Genomic DNA, 20,495 nt, shown 5'->3' with positions numbered 1-20,495 from the left:
CATTCCTGTCAGTCATTTTCTCCCCCCGCCCCCCATTTTTTTTTCAAGAATACAAAAATCTGAACTCGAATCTCGAACTTTTTCCAGAGTCGAAACCCTTATTTCCAGGGCATTGCAATAATAATTCTGGCCAGGATAAGCCGTGATAGCAACCCCCCAGTCAGCCCAGAGGGGTCCGCACTGCGGGGTGCAAAGAAACTGCTCAGCTTCAAACCCAAAGGTTTCATCACCAGCCAATCCCTGGCCGGTGCCCCTCCAGAAAACCAGAAACACCTGGGTGAAGTAAATGACACTAAGTCCAGCCTATCGGCGCGGAGGCAGCTAAAGGGGTAGGGTCAGAACTGGCCAATAGTATCGAAGTAGCTGTTGTTAGAAGGGAGGGAGACACCAACGACCATGCGTGGGGCCGCTGCTGGGAAGGCGTGGCAGGAAGCTTGCGGAGCCAATAGCCGCGGTGGGCGGGCGGCAGCGCGCGTGCGCGCTGGGACCTGGGCTGCGGGCGGGAGGCGGGAGGGTGGAGGAGGGGAGCGGGCAGGAGCGCCGCGGAGCTGCTGCCGCCGCCGCAGCCGCCGCTGCAGCGAAGAGGCCATGTTGTGTGGTGTGTGGGGCGGGGGGAGGAGGAGGAGTAAAGCCGAGAGAGGAGACGGGAGAGACACCACACACACACGGCACAAGATGGCCGGAGAGGCAGCAGCACGCCGAGCTGTCAGGCGTTCTGCCGCGGCCGCGGGACCCGTCGGTCGGCGGGGACCTGTGCCCGGGCGGCCCGCAGGTCCGCGGAGACGAAGCGGCCGCGGCTGGGGCGAGACTGGCCGCGCGCCGGGGTCGGGTCCCGCGGCAGAGGCCCCCGGAGCGGCCGGGCCCACGACGCTGAAAGCGCCGCTGCGGCAGCGGCCGCGGAGGCTCCCCGGGGCCCCGGCTGCTCGACCAGGCGCAGGCGGAGGCCCGGCGCGGGCATTGGATGCGGGCGACCTCGAGGTGCCGGCGGCCGCGCTTGTACCCGGTGAGTGGCTCCCCGGCCCCTTTTATTGTCCTTTGTCCTTGGGAGGAAAAGCAAAATGTCCTTGAACGCGCGAGCAGGAGGGGCGGCGGGCCGGGCCTCGCTGGCCGGCTCTCCAACAACCCACCGGCGTCGCAGGCTGGGTCCCCAGGCGGGAAACGCCTCGGCGCCGCGGGGCCCAGGGTCGGGGGACGCTGGGGGCCTCGCTGCAGACCCTGCGGTGGGCGGGGGGGCGGCCTCACTGCCAGGACCGGCCCCGCCGGGAAAGGGGCGGCGGCGGGTGACTGCAGGCGGGAGCCCGAAGGGGACCGCAAGAGGAGAGCTTTTATCCGTGCTGGTGAGTTATTTTGATATTTAGGGTAAAAAAAAAAAATCGCTTTCAGGTTCTCTGACGGGGGAGCTTTTTAACCTCTTTCCGGTAAGGTGGGAACTCATCTTGATGGTCGAATTTAAAAGAACAATGGAACCTTGGCTACGTTTAAAGAAAAATAAAACTTGGTTTTTTTTTTTCCTTTTGGGTGTTGGCTCTTAACTCTTTCAAAGCTGATTTTGAAAAGGGCTGCAGTGTTACATGTGAGAAGGTACTTGCTGCTTATTAAAACCTTTATGACGTTAAGGTTGTCTTTTAAAAATGCAAGTTGGAGGAGCGCTTCTGGTATTTCAAAAATTACGGAGACAAGTTTACTATAACGTGGAGGCTGTTTAATGGAAATAGATTTTAATTACGGTGCTAGACGATGACGTGTGATTAATATAGTTTATTTTGCCAAGGTTATTTGACATTCTGATGTTTGAATAATGATTAAATATATGTTTGGTACTTTTTAGAGGGTCATAAGGAGCCGTTATCTGTAACTTATCACACCTGAATGTTAGAACGTACTTGGGTCAGTTCCTAGACTTTTAAAAGTTTATCATTTTGTTATTTTTAAAACTAATCTATATTATTGCAAGCCATGGTCGACAGAACTTTTACAAAGGGATATTCTGACACCAAATCTCTTTGTGAAGTTACTTTCTCGTAGTGTAAATATTAAAGTAGGATTGCTCTCGTAATGGGCGAAGAAGAGGAGCCATATTTGTTGCATGCATGAAAATCTAGATATGCTTAAAAGAGAATAGTATTTTAACAATATATATTGGTTTCTAAAAAATATGCCGAGTACGTTGTATAGTCTGTGAATTTGAAAAATTGAGAGGGAATTTAGGTTTAATGGTTTGAAGAACAAACCACAAATGCAAAAAAACCTTTGTGTATTTTAGAATATATTTGTCTTCATTCTGCGGTAGCTCTTGTGTCGTAAAGATTCAGATTTATGTAAAAGTAGTGTTGGGAAAATTTACTTAGTATTTGCAAAATCAAAAATAGTGATGTAATCGACCATATTTCTGAGGGTATTCTGTCAGTAAAATTGTTTTATTTTCCGAATAGCATTCGTATAGGGCTACATTTTATATTAGTTGCGCATATCTTCATTTTACAGAATCTGTTGTTTGAGTACCAATTTTGATTTTTCAAATAAGCATTTTTGAAATTTTTGACCACTAAATGTGGTTTTAAATGAATATTCTGAATTGGTTTTTCAGGATCCTTTTGAATAGTGAAATGCAAAATAATTGCTGGCAGTTTGACCTCATAAGATCTTTTTACATGAGTAAATGGGGGAAGGGAGAGACTGAAAATGTTCAAGACCCTGGTTTGAAATTGAATAAAGGTCATAGATATGACATGTTTTAGACTTGCTTAAAAGACAAAGCTAATATCCCACTTGGTGAGATCAAATAACTTGTGGTTTAAAAATTTAAAGTAACCAGTGGCCATTTTAACTTCACTAATTTCTCCTGGAAGAGTTAATTTTCAATTGCTCATAATTTTAAAAGGTATTTCTAGATGGTAAGGGAAATACTAAGATTTCAGCCTATAAAAATATTAAACTTTTCCTTTGTTTTTGTGTGTTTGGAATCAAAAGAAGAAAAATTAAAAACAAGATCATAATGTTAAATCTGACCAAAGATGTAACTCTTCTGTATTTTTTAATTTCAATGCCTTAATCTCAAATTTTTGTCCATGCAACCAAAAGATGAAGAAAACAAAGACTGATAGCTATTAAGATAAGAAATAACTGCAACCTTAAATGTACAGGTAGTGTGTGGATGAACCGTCTCTTAAATTTATCCATAGATTGTGTCTGTGGACTATTTTCTCATTTTTTCGTCACACTGAAACTTAGGCCAAGAAACGTTTAAAAATCGAAACATTGATATCCTTTCCTTCTTTTTTTTAAGGTAACTGACAAGATTAAAATTAAATTTGGTTGATGATGGTTCTGAACAGCTCTTATTTGAGGTAAGACTGGGTACATTTTTATTACTTTGACATAAAAATAAGCTTGTTAGGTTCTGTTTTAGTTCTTTGATAATTTACATTTCCAGTAAGTAGTGGTTATGAATCTGAATAAATCTCTGAAATAATTTTACAAAGCCTTTACACCTCGTCATTTGAATGAAAAGTATATGTGCATTGCCATTGTAACTTAACATGCCTTTTGAATAGTTTAAAATAATGAAGGTCCTTTACGCCTTTGTTTAATTTGGGGAACAAGAAAAGGCTGATTAGATTTTGAGGAAAACCATGAATCAAAGATACACTTTTTCTTTTTAGCTCTCTAATATACTGTGCAAAGAATTTGAATCTTTTAAATTTTTAAAGAAATAAATTTTTTGGAAAATTTGAGCTAGTTTTATTATTCCTACTAATTTCTGGGAAGAGGATTTTTAAAATCAGGTTTTGTGAGCATAGATTGTAGTTTTTGTTTCTTTCATGTAAAAAGTTTTAAAACTCTTATTCCTGCTTGCTATTGGTTGTTGAATCAATAAATTGTTTAGAATATTGTTTTTTTCCCCCCCAAAAGATACGCCATTTTGATGACAGACTGGAGTTTTATCCTTGAGGATAAAGGAAATCTTTGCGGAAGTCTGTATTTTATATAGCAAGTAAGTAAATGTTTTTATCCGTCATCTGAAATGTAAAAGCTACCACCATTTGAGTAGGGAAAAATGACTAAAGTTTGTTAATGATGTTTAAATTCTTGTGCTTATCTTGAAATAGGGATGAGAAAAAGCCAATCAAATTCCATTTCCTTACATCAAAGCATTTTTGTATTAATATTAAAACAGTTGATACATGTAATTTCTGTTGGAGCCATATGTCATTCAAAACTTTCCAATAAAATGGTCTTCAGGATTATGGTTAAGTCAGTAGTTAAGTTATCAGAATTATGTCTTTACAATCTGAAATACACGTTTTTAATGCGTTTTTTTGATGTTGCTGATCATGTTTTAAAAATGGCCTAGAATTTTTGCATTAGCTGATCTTACGATTCTTAAAAGAAGTATATTTAAAATAAAAACCCACTATATTACAGAAACTAAATAGACACTTTCACATTCTGGTTACTACTTGATGCATTTTAAATATTCATTTTAACCCATTTCGATGAATTTGTTTTCAAACATACAAAAATGAGTTATCTTACAGGAAACTAGAATAATGCATCTAAAGAGACCTCCATATCTTAGTAATTATTTTTAAGTCATAAAAGGAAGTATTTTCAATATGCATACAGCACTTTTACTTTTTAAAACTAGATATGTGAATGGAAAAAAATACATCCACTAATAATTTTTAGAAAGTGTTCCTTATTCATAAGTTAACACTGAATGCGGGAATTAATGTCAAGCCGGTATTACTAAGGGATTTACCAGAGGAAATACATAATGTGATAACAGATACCTTGGGAGATTTTAAGAATAGATAGATAATCATGAATTAAGGATAAGTTTACCTTTGTCAGAAATTTATATAGGAAACCTTTTATCTGTTGGTGTTTGCTTAGTCTATTGATTGAAATAGATGATAAGGGTAATATTTTTATTGCCTGTAGCCTAATTTTTCCTTTCCAGCTCTTTGGCAATTTAATCAAATTTGGGTTTATTAAAGTGTGCAAAAGAAAACGGAACATTAGACCTTTACTGTTTTAAAGGTATAATACACCCAAAAAATTCAAAACATCTTTTATCCCACGCTTACTTAACACAAATTCCACTTATGTTAAAAGATTGGCTATTAGATTGTCATTGAGATGTGGTTGAGCACTTACAAAAATTGAGAATTAGGCCTTTTAAGACACAAATGTATGTGAGGCGTAATTTACATAAGTTTAAGTTGGCAATAAATTTATAATGGCCTACCAATGGTGTAATTTGACCCATAAGATAGAAAATGAACGGGTTGAAGGTTAAAAATGTTAAATGAACATTTTTATCTTTTTTTACTCCAGTATCAATAATTGTAGAAAAATCTAAATCATATAGTACCTTCTAAATTGATCCCGAATCTCATGTAATACAATTTTTATCACCAACTAGATAAAGGACAATAATAGATCATATTTTAAAAAGGTCTCATACTTCAACTTCCATGATGATGCTTACATTCAGTGTTTTGTTTGATATTTGGTACTTGAGCCAACCTTATATAATAGGCAATATTTTTGATAGACAAAAATAATGGACACATGAAGGCAAATATAAATATAGATGCCATCTTAAGTTACTATATTTCATGAGAAAAGGGATTTATTTAGTTTACTACCGTTTTCTGCTTAGAGAATCCAAGTGATAAATGCTTAAATACTAGCTTTTAATTTAGCATTCTGCACTAATTCTTGAATCATTAAAAAAACTTCACCTGATCAAGTTGGTGATTGGGTTGGGTTGCATTTTCTGTGGTAATAACTTTTTGAAAATTACCTCAAGTTTCACAGAAATGAAAGAAGCCATCCTTACAGTTAATCACAAGGTTTTCATGAACCATGACATGACACTTAGAAGATAGATTATGCGAAATAGGTAATTTTGAATTTAATTTTTTTGTCAAGTTTAGTTTACTCTTATTTAGTTTCTTGGTTATTTGAGGACAGCTCTGTCTTCCAAATTAATGAGAAGTAGAGGTGTTTCATAGTGGAAAATATAACTGAGACTCAGCAATCAGGAGACCAAGCTTCCAATGTAAATTAGCCCTATAATCTTGACATTTTTATACAGACTAAGATACTGTATATCTTAGTCTCCTAGTTTGAATAAAGTACTTGGAGTTTCCAATCTCTTAAGATACTTTTTAGCTCTTAAATTCTGTGATAAAAATAATAGTAAGGAGTGTCTAATTCTCTTAAACTAAAGAATAATTTTTGCACTGCAAATCATGTATATTCTTTCCGAGGTGAAACTATTTGAATAACATGATACCTGGGCAATAATGTACCCAACTTTATTAATTTGAAGCATTCCAAAATATTACTAAATAGTATAAAGATAGACATTGGAAAGTGGATCTTAAAAAGCAGTTAAGGTGTGAAATTGTCTTTAAACGATTAAGATTTAGAATCCTGCAATAAAATCAGTGTTTGGATTTTTAAAAATAATTGTTCAATTAAATATATTTATAGTTTAGTGTATTTAGTGAAACATTTGCAGCTGACCATTGGGATTATAAATGAGGATTTATAGTTTACATGCCTGACATAATCTATTTAATTTTCTTTAAGCAATCTCTATACTTCAAAGGTAAATATCCTCATTTTACCAGCTATTGTCCCTTTACAGATTGAGTGGCTTAATACATTAAGTTTTAATTTTCAAATTGGCTGTTATTTCTGAATGTAATTAACCATTACAATTTAAATTTAAGGGCATTATATACTTTATGAATAAAAACTTTTTTAATGTATCTTGAAGTAGCATTTTTCCTATAACAATTTGATAGTTTTGATTCAAACATTGTGCAAAGCTAGTTTTGTGTTTTGAAAAATTAAATCATTGCTTTTGAAACTAAACCATTTATTTGAAATGGAATATTTCCCAAACCAGTTATACCCTTAATGTATACTACACAGTAATCATAATCATTTTAATTTAGATCATGCTAGGTATTTTACGTAACTTGAATGGTTTGTGAGTTGTCTTGTGGCAAAGTTTTCTAACGATTTTATCACTAACTTGTTTTTGTGGAAGATTTCTTAACAAATATTTCATAGTGCTCTCAGATTTATTGTTAATTTAAATGTTAAAAATTGTTTTTAAGGACTTTAAAAGGTGACAATCAAATGTTCTAAGAAAAGCACAAATGGGCTAATAATGACAATGCAAAACTCGACTAAAACTGTCTTTACCTCTTATAAAAGGACCAGTGATCAAAATGATTATATTACACCCATAATTTTATATTGAATGAGAATCTATAATACTGAAAAATATTCAAGATAAGTAGGAATATGAACAAAATCAACTTTTAATCTGCTTAAGATGAACTTGGCTTCCTCTCCCTGCAAAGGAAGGCAGAGTACTACTTAGTCAATTTTGGGGAAGGAGGTGGTATAGTAGATTACATCGGCATCAGTAATTTTTGTGATGGCACAAAGTGAGATCCAAGTCCTTTTCTATTTTTTGGTGAAGGGAGAACCTGGAGGTAAATACTTGTACTGGTAGGTAGCTGTTGTAAATAAACACATTATCAGACCAAGTGAAGGAGATTTCTCTCAGACATTTCTTTGACCAATATTTCTTAAATCCATTCCACCCTTCTGTTAGGGGTTATATTAGTTTATTTTACTTCTTTGATTTAAGATTTCTTTGTTCAGAAAATCCTCTCTTCCTTAGAAGGTCATATTAAATTTGGAAGCTAAAAAATAATGTTTCTTTGTTAATTGCTTTGTCAACTTTGTTAGAGATAATTTCGAAGCAGATTTTTGCTCTATTTCATTATGAGTAGTCAGGATGACTAAAGGGATTTCGATTTGGTGAGAAAATCAGGAACCTGCTTTATAAATTGAAAGCTTAGTCATGGAAAAGCATTTGGGTAGCTTAGTTTTAATTTAAATCCTAAACTTCTTTTGCTTTCTGAAAATTCTTAAATTGCTATACTTTATGTAGAACTTCCACACAGGTTTTTGGAAGCCCAACATATTATTGTGTAATTATAATCAATCTTTGGAGCAGGACTGACTAAAAAAGGTATATACCTGTATGCAGACGGTATTTAAGATATGGGGACAAGTCTTCCATGTTTAGTTTGAGATATTTCAGTCTAGTGAAAAGTATGGATATGACGTTTTTGTTATCAACTACATATTTCAGAAAGGGTTAATATTTGAGTTGAGTAGGTCAGTACAATTAATAAAAATAGTTTGAAATTGTGCCTAAGGGTTCCTTTCTAACATTTGATCTTATAATAGTGTTGATTAAAGTACAGGATAATGTGAAATAACGTGATAATGTTAAAAGTGAGAAACATGGCCTTGCAAGTAGATAATGGAAGTTTTCCTTTAGAAATCTTAAAAGAACATTAAGGGAAAGACCAGAAGATAAAAGAATTCTGTACTGTTAAAGAGTGATACTGGCTGCTGACCAACTAGTTCTCAAACCTTGCCCATTAGATCTACCTAGGGAGCCCAGATATTTACCTTTTCTGTTGGGAGTTCTTGGGGATTGAGATTCAGATGTATACGTGTTTTTATACTAATTTATTGTACATGTGAGACTCCTGTGCACCCAAATTTAAGATCGTCTGGATTAGAACATTTTATCTTGGACTACATTGTTCATAAATACATATGTCTTGGTCTTTTGGCGAGTGATCCTTATAAGATGTTTCTGAATAAAAGGTGGCATTTTAATCTATTTTTGGTTTTGTCTCTGCATAAAATTATATTCTTTTTGTTTTCTGCAGAAATGTGAATCCTGAGACTGAATCTCTAAAAGGCCTGTACAACGTAATAGATGTTGGTGGAAGCATTTAGTAAGTTTTATTCAATTTACCTGTTTAATCTGTTTTTTAATTTTAAATATGACTGGAAATTTTGAGTGTCATAATTCTGAACAAATAAAAGGGTTTAGTGAATTAAAGCAGTACAGAAATATAAAACCAACATGTATGAAGTTTATTCAAATTTTGCTTATTTACTCCAATATTATTATTTACTTCACATAAACTAGGGCAAAAATGCAATGCAGAGGAACCCATATTTGAACATGCCTCTAACACCATCGTAGATCTGGGTGTTGGTAAACCAGCTCCTATTCTTGTAAATAGAGTTTTATTGGAACACTGCTATGTTCTTTCATGCACACATTGTCTGTGTCTGTTTTCCCACTGCAGCTACAGAGTTGAGAATAGTTGTAGCGAATGATCACAAACCCTAAAATATTTACTGTCTTGTCCTATATATAAGGAAAGGTTGCCTACTTTTATCCTAGATTATCTCTATTATCAACTTTATCTATGTACCACTCAGAAGCCTTTGGGTTGGTTCTCTTTTGGTCATACTTTTTAATGGATTTCAATGTAGTAATTCTAATAAATTAATTCTGAATTTTCCTTAAAATTGGAAGCTCAACAAAAAGTTCTGATACTGGGGTAATTCTTTGATACTAGCAGACCTAGTTAAAATTACTATGGAATAGTTTCTAACTCACAACCTGAGAAATAGTGGGAAAGCAGTTAGTGGTAAGGCTATATAAAGGAATTGGTTTGGATGAATTCTCAAAAGGATCTATTATTGACAGAATTTTTTAGCTAAGATGATTATATTGCTAGCTGTTGCTTAAGCGTAATTATTTTTGAATCACATTTGGGAATCTAGATTCTAGATAATTTTTGCTTTTAATTACTACCTTGACTTCTGTTGTCTAAATGGCTACTAGGACTTTGAAAATAATAAAGTTCTTTGCTTTTTGATGGGGGATGGTGAGGGCAGAGATGAAAACTGTCCTAACAGTACAAGTATTGACCTCATCTTAATAGGTTTTTAAAGAGATTAATTGCCTGGCATATAGTGGATGCTCAATAAATACTTGTTGACATACTGTGTATAGTTTCTGTTAAACATTTATTTGTCAGTTAGTGTTTTGGGTCTAATAAAAAAGTGAAATTTATTATCACGACGTAAGAATGCTTTAAATATTTTTAAATATGCCGGAAAGCTAATATTTCAACTTATGAAAAATTAAAACTGGCAAGGAACTACAATTTTCAATCTCTTAATATGCAGATGTGAAGTTTTAAACTAATAGAGACAGTGGGGAAGATTTGATTTCACTGTAAAATCTTAAATAAGATGATTTTTACTTTAGTTATTGTAATTGATCAACAGCTGCCTGGTCTTTCTTTAGTCATTCTGTAGTTAGTTTTTATGCCTACTTATTAGACCCAGCCTTGTTAATAATAACCCTGTTGAGGATTCAATATGATTATTGTGGGCAATAAGACAAAATATGGGAACTCACTATTAAATGTTTTCAAATTAAAGACCAGTACCGAGAAGATTGAAATTAAGTTTCAAGCACCAAGAATCTTAATTACATGATGGGTAGGATCAGTCTCTGTTCTGGATTGTAATTTTATATCCACTGTCCCTTTGGTTTTGTAATATAGTATTCCAGTTTTAAAATAATACAAATTACATTGATTTAATAAATTGCAGCATTATTAGAGCCACCTATTTTTAAAATTAAGAATTGTTAATTGCTTTTTCCTTGTATTTCTTCCTGTCCCCCACATTTTTCTTGCTATTAGAAATTGGGGGTTTGCTGGGAAGTAGAGATAAGGAGATTCTTTTAGGGGAGCACCTCTTAAATCCAATCCCATAATGAATTGCTTGGCATTTCAACTAACAGTTTGTTTTATTTTACAATGTCCTGGGGCTTTTGTAACAAATTTACTGAATTAGAATTTAAAGAGAAGACCTTGCTCAATTTTATGTTCTTAATTCTGGATGTACAATACATGGGGATTTTAAGAGATAACAGTTACTTCCTACCTTCTGACTGTAGTAGGCTTTACCTTTGCTTGTGGGACTTGTTATCTTAGAAGTTTTCCTGAAGAAGATATAAACTAGTGAACATCGGAGTAGAAGTGTCCTAACTTTTCATAGTATGAGCTTGAAGCTTAGCTTTTGTGTGAAATACAAGAAAGATCTGGGTCTATGTGATGATGGACTTCTAGATCAAACCATCATTTCTTCAGTATGTCTGTAGTAATTCCCAGGTTACTGGAGAGACATGGAGTAGGACTTTGATATTTGTACTGATGTTATTTTAGTGCAAGATGAAATTCTCTTTTTAAAAGTAGGAAGTGTTTTGTCTGTAAATAATTGACTCTGTGATCCTATGGATCTTCAGCAGTATCATTACTATTGGAATATAAATTACTTTAATTTAGTAAGGTTACTTTGTTGATTCCCAAGTACTTTGGTTATTGTGGTATATCAGAGTAGTAGCTAACATTTATTGAGGTCTTTATATGCCAGGTAATGTGAATGCTATAAATGTACTAACTCATTTAAGCCTCACTACTGCCAAATGAGGTAGGTACTGTTATTATTTCTATTTTACAGATGAAGAACTGGATTTTGTTATCAAGAATATTTCCAAGCTCACAGAACTTGTGCCTGCTTGCTTTTTAATTTTTAACATAATTTTGCTTATTCGCAATTTTAGGTTTTGTAAGAATTTGGAATTCCATGAAAATAAATGGAATTCCATGAAAATAAATTGCTTACTGCTAAATCCCTCACTGTTTTTTTAGGTGTTTGATTCTTGTGTGAGCACTAGCTTATTAACAGTGTCCTTATTTTTGGCTCTTGATTGGCTTTACAGGAGTGCAGATTAATCATGACTTTTAGCGTTATAGAATTGTCTGCTTTCTCTTGTAGCTTTCTTTTTCTTCTTTTTTTTTTTTACCATCTTCAATATATGACAGTCTATGTGATAGCATTTCCAATATGCTAGTATTTTCTAACCTATTTTTATCACAAACTTGCATTTTATTGAATAATTTGGAAATTATTTTAATGTCATTAGTTTTCTTTTGAATTTTTTAAAAAAAATTTTGAAAGAGGCCTTCTAGTTGCTAGGTGGGATGCTGTTTGATTTATGAATCACTTAAAGCCAATTAGATCTTCAAAAAAATTAGTTTTTAAAAGGGAATTTCATGTAAGTCCTAGATGAATTTTACCTCTTGTCCTGTTGCAGAATATAGAGCATTGATTTATCATTTCATGTACTAAATTGAATAAATTGCACCTATTGCCATTGAAATGATGTAACTTGATATCAATGCATTAGTGTCATTGTTTATCATAATAGTACTTGTACCTCCAGCTTTATTTAGAGCTTGATATTGCATCAAAACAATAGAGATTGGGGTGAAATTGGTTTATAATTACTTTGCAAGAGGAATTTGATATTATTTTTATAGTTCTATATAGAAGTTCATGTCCTTTAATTTTAAAGAATGAACAATTCAGGTTGATATTTTACTGATGTTCAAACGAATGAATTTTTAGTTCTTTTAGGCTGGAGAAAAAATCTGCAAAATACATTAAGGAGAAATAGCTTGTGTTTATTGCTAATGTTATGATACTCATTTTCAGTACTTTTTTAGTAGTGTCTCTTGATTAACCAAATAATTTATTAAGTAGATGTTTTAATTGTGTATGGTAGACAACAAGCTTAGTTTAAGACACAGGTATTAACTACCTAATGAGCAAAAATGTCCTTACATTAAATAACCTCGTAGTCAGCTACCCAGACTGTATCTCTATGAATTTAGTTTCAGAGCTGCAAAATTTATAGAGAAGACCAAAGCTAAAAACTTACTTTTACAATTATGTTCATCTGATGAATCAGAATCATTTATGTAATGGTAAAATCTCTGGCTTCCCACTTACCCATTTAATTCAAATTATTTCAGTAATGGATTTGCTTTTCTATGAGGAACATTTGATGTTCAGGCAGTGGGAGTGTTTTATTTGTATTTGAAACCTGAACCTGATAGCATTTTCTGAAAAATATCAGGCCAGGCTGATATTCTGCATTTTTTATCATTTTTTTCTCTAGTGGCTACATAGTTCCTCCTTTCTTAGATACGTAGCTAAAGATGGTGGCATTTGTATTGTCTGTGTTATCTAAGCAAAATTAACTAACATCTGTTGGACTGGAAAACTATGCTATGATCCACTGCTTTGGTTTTTTTATCCTTTAAGATTCTTTTACATAATTAGTTTTATTTGAAGAAGCTTGGAAAGTTTTCTGCATTGAGATTTAAAATCCATAGTATTGCTGTAAAGGAGCTTTCCAGGATTTTTGAATTTCAATTTTTGTTTTTACTTCTCACATAGACAGTATAACAATATTACAGTTAACTAAATTATGTCTTTACTGCCACTTTTTTTATGGTTACATATGTATCTGACTAGAAGAACTTTGTTAACTCGTATGCAGTCTTTTTTTTCTCTCATTGGGAAGTTGTGTGTGCAGTGCATACAACTTGAAGACAGTTTCATAGTTTAAAGCTGTTACAAAATTAAAACTTTGTGTATGGTAAGAGTATCTTCAAGGTGGGTGGATGTTCTCTGTTTGAAGGAATAAGATTATTTGGTATTCCAACAGCATTTTTTTCTTTTAATGTTTTCATCAAGCACCCAGTCAGCTTGAAGAGTATCAAATGGACCACCCCACTGAGAAATCAAGATGGCAGCCCACTATGGGAAGTAGAGGAAAATGGATTAATACAAGAGTGCTGTGATAATAAACAACCAAGACAGGGTTCTTTTAACATGGATTTCATGAAATGAATGAAGACAATAGGTTTCTTACCCAACACAAATGGACAGTGGATTTGACTTTCTAAAGACTTGTATCATTAAAACAAATCCATTTTTGACATTTGGAGAAGAAATATGGTACATAAACAAAGATAGTTTGTATGCCTGGAATTTTTTTCAGTCTGATTTGTATGAGTATGACCTTGTGGAATGTTAACTTTAATAAAATTTCTAACACTTTAAAATTTCTCAGTTTGGGCTTTTTTTTTTGAGCTGGAGTTTTATTAAATTAAATGTTCGGTTATCACCTTAAATAACTCTGACCTTTACTTTTGCCCAGCAGTAAAGTGTATACTGAATAAAGCTGGTAAAATGGAAATGGTGTGTTGGAAAATGCTTTACTTGGTTAAGAGTTTCTCTTTTCAAAGTTGTTGAAATTTGTGCTTTAAGAGATGGTCATTTGGTTAAAATGCTGTTTCGTGTTTTCTTCAAACATCTTGAAAAATAACCAATGGGTCATAATAGAATCTTTTTAAGTTGCCATGTGATTTTAATGAACTTTTAAAACAAAATGCCTTTCCTTAAAAATTCAGGATAAGTGATACAGTATTTTTCTGAGACATTTTGTGTTGATGAAAAGGTCTTCTTTACCTATGCTTCTTAATGTTGTAAATAAAATGTTTTGCAATAGAATATTCATCGAACATTTAAACTGATGCCTCCTATTATTGTCTTAGGTAATATTAGGGGAAGAAGTGTTGGATTTATAAGGGAAGTGTCCTTAGGGTGTTCATAAAGGACTTAAAATTTTCTTGGCATTATTGTCTATAATGTACTTTATGTAAATATGAAATAGGATTATTATCCTGTAATTTTCTTTTTCTGTACATTTAGGAATTTAGAATAAATGAATGACATCATGTCACAGATTGTTTATAGTTGATTTTCAGGTGAATACTGGCATTTTATTTATTGATAATCGACTACTAACAGTTTTAGTGACTATTATAAAGGTGTGGTAGGCTTTAATTTGCTAGACCAAATGAAGTGTTGATGATACTTTCCCATTTACAGAGAACCAAGGAATAGTTCTGATTGATTATTAATTTTTTTTGGTGAGAAATAGTTAACCATACTATGTGGTTAATGTAAGTTACCATGGCGCGCACACATCCACGATCACATACATGTGTAGTCTGTGTTCTCTTGATTTGAGGTGGTTGGTCTATAAATCAAAGTGGAATTTTGGATTTTGATTTGGGTGCAAAATTATCTTGTATAGAAAGTATGGAATTAAAAGTGGGTTTTGATTATGGAGTTTACATTTACTTAGATGCAACTTGTTGCATTTGTTGGGTATAAATCTAAAATGGATATCATCTATGTGGAAACGACATTGTTCTGGCAGATTATAATGTTGAGTAAGGGAAGTTTATTTGATTCTTTTTTGGATGTGTGACTTTTCTTGGGTGCTTGCTGAGAGAAAAAGTGTTGAATAATTTGTTTTTGGCATTAGTAATAATTGTGTTTCCATGGATCTTAACGGTTTTGATATTTAGGAGAATTTGCCCTATGACATTACTTTGATAACTTGCTGTCAGAGATGACCAGTTGTTACTAACATAACCATTGTTGAGATGGGTACATACTTAGAATTTGAAATACAAGGGAAGGGTTGGGATATTTGCCTTGCGTTGTTTTTGGAGGTGGAGTTTCTTGGATTTGTTATTTAAAGGTGACCATGATACTTCCATATTCTTGAATTTAAGAACTTTGTTTTGCCTGAATCAGTGTGGGAAGTAAATACATTGTGGTTATGAGGTTTTTTGGAGGGGTCAAGTTTGCAAAATTATATAATGGGTTAAAGAATTTTTGGGACAGTATAAAGGAAAATTGAGATTCTCGAATAAAAACTAGTCGCATTAATTTTTGCTCTAATGGAACTGAACACTAGGGAGGCGCTCTTGAGTTGTACCCCTTCTAATTGGGATGGAAAATTCCACCTCAAACTTTGTCTTTAGATAATTTTTAGGCTTCATAAAGAAAGCAAAACTTTAATTTATGAAATGGAGATTTTGCTTTCACTTAGAAGCCATTTTACTCATGTAGGGGGTTAATTTTGAAAAAGATTAATACTTAAGAAGAGCTTAAATTCTCTAAGAATTGTCCCTTTTTCAAAATGGCTTGATAAAACACCACTTCCTGTCCAGAGAGGAAGTTATTTTAGCTCAAGGACTGAAATATTTAGCAGATCTTTAGACAAAAGGAACAAATTACATTTCTCTCTGGCTTAAAAAGGGTGTTTTGAGCCAGAGGGGGTTAAGCAACCCTCCCCCCTCCCCCTGATGGGGTGGTCTGGAGGGGCAGGGAGGTGTGGGGGTGGGGGTCCTCAGGCTCCTTGGGATGGAGGATCTATTTTTTTTTTTTTTTTTTTTTTTTTTTTGGTGGAGATGAAGGGGTGGGTCTATGGTACATCACCTGAGTTGTGGGGTAAATGTAGAGAGTGTCAATCAAAGGCAGAGCTCTCAGAGCTGGGAAGGAGGCTCTAGATGGCGGCTGTGCCTTAGAGCGCGCTCTGCTCCCTGCCTTCGCCTCACTTTACGCAACTTTCCTTAACTTTCGGGCAGCCTCAGGGGGCCCCCGCAGCCCCCTGCCTCTCCTAGTGACTTACTGGGGTCGATTTGAACCTTTTTAAGGGAGAAAAGCAGCTTTTAGGAGCTTTCTTTTCGTGCCTTGTTGGAAAGAAGCAGCCGTACTGAGAGCCCAGGTCGTTGTTTTTTCCAGCTTAGAAGCCATGGCGCACCTCCATTTTTGTGCGCTCTCCTAATGAGGTTTTTTTCTCTCGTACCCGTTTTAGTATTAATTGTTGCTTTATTTTTTTGGACCAGTTAACATATTTGAGGATTATTTTATTTATTTTTCGTTTTTTGACGGATAATTTCGTTTGGATTTTTAATTATTTGGGATCTGATATTTTTCTACTAGATAGGACTCTTGCTTTGGACATACTACATGGATCAGGTAAGTTCATGATCATTAGTGATAATTTAAAAGATTTATATGTTAAAGTTTGCTTTATTTTCTGTAAATATGAGAAATTCCTGGATGACGCAATAAGATACAGAGATTGTTATTTGTATCCAGTGTGTTACTTTGAGAAACTTTCCTTATTGATAGTGATGATTCCCCGTCTGGTTTAACGTGGTTTTTTGTGTTTTTTTTAAGGAAAAAATAGAAATATTTTGGTTTTTGGTGCTTACCGCTGTTGTGTTATAACAATATCGTTACATGGTCAGGACTTTGTTCCTGATAATAAAAGCCATCGATAGAAGCTGGGACCTTACCTTTCTTTCAACTTTTGACAGTAAATACCTGGGCACAGGACTTCAAAGCAAACACAGATTCCCCCTTCCCCTTAATATTTAAGAATTAAAAGATGATGAGAAATAAGGACAAAAGCCAAGAGGAGGACAGTTCGCCACACAGCAATGCATCGAGGTATGAGCTATCAACTTTATTCCTTTTTTCTTTTTTGGGGGGAAACCTCAGCTTACACTGTTTACCTTGACAGACAAGGATAGCTGTCTGTGTTATTTTAAGTATTTTACTAATTTGGATTCGTTTTTTAAAGCGTGACCTTGAGATTGCTAATATGCCACACCCTAATTTTTTGGTAGCAATTTATGAAAGTTGAGTTGACTTAAGGCCTCTTAGAGCAGTCTGAAGGTAAGGTACCTTTATTCAAAGGGGCCTTTTTTGTAAACTACAGTTTTTCTGTCAATAAATTACAGTTTTCAGGTTTTTGTGCTGTAGAAAAATGACCTTGTCGGTTTAGCCATTGCTGCATTGCACCATTTTACATACAAGGCAAATTTTTTCTTTGAAGAATCTAGGATACCCAAACTTGTAACTGAAGGCCATAGAGGAGCCTTGTGGTAGTAAATTATAGTAAATAGACATTTGAGAAAGTTATATGAATGAAAAAATGTACATTTTAAAATGAAATTGCAAAAAGGACCCTTTGACTGATGCCTCTCAGTTTGTATTTTTATTTGATACTAGATTTCTTTTGATACTTGTGACATTTTAGGAAATTTTGATACTATTTATCAAAACCTCTACTTGATGGTTACAGTTCCTGCCTTTATGAAATTAAACCTGGGATCCCAGAAATCCTGGAATACTCTTAATATACTGTTTGTGTTGTTACCGTGATTATAATGATGTGTTTTACATTTAACCCATTTTAAGGTTTACATTTGTATGTTTATATTCAGACAATGCTTTCTGGTTGGTAGATGTAGTAGGGTCTTATCCTGGCACTTTAGTTATAGCTGCTTTAAATTTATTGATTTATTTCGACAGTGTCTCCTGGAATGCTTTATCTTCTGAAGCTTAACAAATGTACTGTTCAAATCATTTGTTTCACGGTTGGAGTACCTTATTAGTGACTAAGTAATAAAGCCTCTAATGTTTTGTTGTATGATCTGTACATTAATTTTTTAAAGTATGAATATATTTCTTGATGTGTGTTCTTATAAATTGTCATGTTATAAATTTTAAATCATGCATTTAACAAGAATGTGATTGATTATATGATTTTTCTTCCCACTTTTGCTTTTACTTTTATAATTTTACATAATATAACTTATTGTTAAGTTAGTGAATATGGAAGTTTTTAACGTGGTTTATTAGAAATGTTGATCATTTGTTGCATTAGACTTAAAATATGTTGACCCTTGCTTTCAAAAATACCTTTCCACATTCTTTTGCAAATTGAGTTGTCACACAGTTTGGACTGCTGTATTTGAACTGAAATGCTTAGATTAGATTTAGTACAGAAAACTTCTAACCCTAAACTGATTTTTCTGAAAAGTAATAGCGATTTGAAGAAATAGGAATCTCCACATATATTTGACATTTTTAAAGATTCCGTACCTAAAATTGTTACTCCCTTGAGTGTATGATTTGCATAGTCTCACATGGGTTTTGGCTTTCTTATGCAAGGTTTGTGGTTAACATTGATCAAACTCTGCTTTCTAATTTAAAAACTGAAGCAGTGTTGCTATTCTTTTAATTATTTACTCTCACCTGGAAAACTACTTTGAAGTTGTCATGCATTTGCCTATGGCAGTATTAAGAAGCATGTACTGTACTTTTAAATGCATTTTGTCAAGTATATTTTGATTCACGTACCTGATGAACAAAAATATTTGAGAGACTCCTTGAAGAGACAATGGAGTTTTAAAGTACTTTTGCCATAAATTGCATACCTTAACACATGTACATAATTGTGACATCACTTTTAAAATTGTAAAGGTAAAGTTTATTAATGGTGTTTTATTGTAGATTAATGTTTTTATTTCTAGTGAGCTAAAATTAAGGAGGCTGTCCCTAACATACTTGATTCCTCAGTCCATCAGAATTTCTCCATTTAGGACCTGTTTTGTATGGCACAAAGTCTAGTGTTCAGGGAGTACAAAAATCACTTTTGCAGCCTGAGCCACAGGAGAGGAAGGGAGGAGTTTGCAGGTCAAGTAGTAAACTTTGGTTTGAGAATTACTTTAGGATCTGAAAAGATTGAGTGCAAGTTGAGGTAAACCTGGTATTCTGTTTTAGGAAATAATGCAGTACTTAAGTGATTATGTAAGTTTGTTATTCCTGTATTTTGAAGTTGACATTTAAGTATGATGTTACACTTTATATAGCATGATTTTTGAAGAGTAAAAAGTTCACTTTCAAAAGACTTTAAAAATACTTGGTATGTCTGAAGCTTCTAAATATCTAAAACAAAGTTTTAGTGATGGACCTGTATAGAAATGTATACCACACACAGCTGAAAAATTTACATTTTGGGGTAACTTCAGTAATAAAGAATGGAAACCAGAGAGACGGGATCAGGATGGAACTGTGCACACAAAGAGTTCTGTGTGTGCTAGGGCTCCGCCTTTGCAATTTATGTTAAGAACTGAAACAGTTTATTAAATTTGTGTCCAAATCATCTGCCTTTGAACCAGATTTATTTTGATCACCTGAGGTGCGTTGAAAATCATCTCCTTTTTAATCAGCCTTTTAGCAGTTATTCTAAAAGCCTAGGGGTGTTTAGAAATGGTATAATGCAGTAGCCTGTGGACTGGAAAAGACAGTTTTTTTAAGTGGCAGCCATTTTATGACACTGATAATTCTTACGAATCCGGAGTTTTGAAAAGACTGAAAATAAAGCAAATTGAATCCTGAAATACCCAAACCTCCCCTTTCTCCCCCTCTCTCCTTTTTTGGTTCTCTGGTGCTAAAATAAAGGGCAGCTTGGTAGTTAGCGCTGACAGCAGCTCTGGGAGCCCCTGGCATCTTGGTGCAGGTCCAGCTTAGTCACAAAATGGCTGTTCCTTTGTGCCGCAGCGCTGACAGACATACTGCATTGCACTGTGTACTCGCCAAACAGCAGGAAGTTGCCGTGCCGAGTTCAAAGGCCGGCCGGCGCCGGCGCCGAGAGCTGATTGGCTGTACGCGCGCCTGGTAACAGCAGGTCAACAGCGGCGGCCTTCGGGCAGGCCCCGCCCCGTGACGTCAGGCGCCTCGCCGGCAAGAGGAGCAAACGCAGTGACGTTGAGCTGCGTGCGCAGCCCGGGTGCTTCCTTTTTCCGCCTGGCGAGCGGCTGGCTTGCTGGGAGGGGAAGGAGGAGGGAGGGGAGCTGTAGCGGGACTTTCCGGTGGCGGCCACTTCCCTGAACAATTTCGCTCTTGGCAGTCTTCTCCGCCCTTCCCCATAGTTTTCTACACCCTACAGCACACATTCCTTTGCTTTTCCCTGGGAATGACTTTCCTCTTTTAGA

The 20,495-nt window shown here is 35.1% G+C and overlaps 1 protein-coding gene and 1 long non-coding RNA gene across 6 annotated transcripts in view; both read left to right on the top strand.

The window, feature by feature from the left end:
- The first annotated feature begins 381 nt into the window (after positions 1 to 381).
- On the top strand, positions 382 to 13,914 carry LOC109444924 (uncharacterized). Its single transcript, XR_012491142.1, has 5 exons — positions 382 to 1,003; positions 3,287 to 3,347; positions 3,913 to 3,994; positions 8,787 to 8,855; positions 13,537 to 13,914. It is a non-coding gene; the product is annotated as an uncharacterized LOC109444924 (long non-coding RNA).
- Positions 13,915 to 16,189: 2,275 nt separating this feature from the next.
- Positions 16,190 to 20,495, top strand: part of CHD2 (chromodomain helicase DNA binding protein 2) — a 94,796-nt gene continuing 90,490 nt past the window's right edge. For all 5 annotated transcript variants that reach the window (XM_074317487.1, XM_074317485.1, XM_074317486.1 and 2 more), the window contains exons 1-2: positions 16,190 to 16,683; positions 17,028 to 17,160. In XM_074317487.1, coding sequence (XP_074173588.1) covers positions 17,099 to 17,160 — 62 coding nt within the window. In that variant the 5' untranslated portion in view covers positions 16,190 to 16,683; positions 17,028 to 17,098. The remainder of the gene's footprint in view (positions 16,684 to 17,027; positions 17,161 to 20,495) is intronic.

Source organism: Rhinolophus sinicus, linkage group LG13, assembly GCF_036562045.2.
Source record: "Rhinolophus sinicus isolate RSC01 linkage group LG13, ASM3656204v1, whole genome shotgun sequence".
Lineage (NCBI taxonomy): Eukaryota > Metazoa > Chordata > Mammalia > Chiroptera > Rhinolophidae > Rhinolophus > Rhinolophus sinicus.
This window is presented reverse-complemented; position numbering and strand designations above follow the sequence as displayed.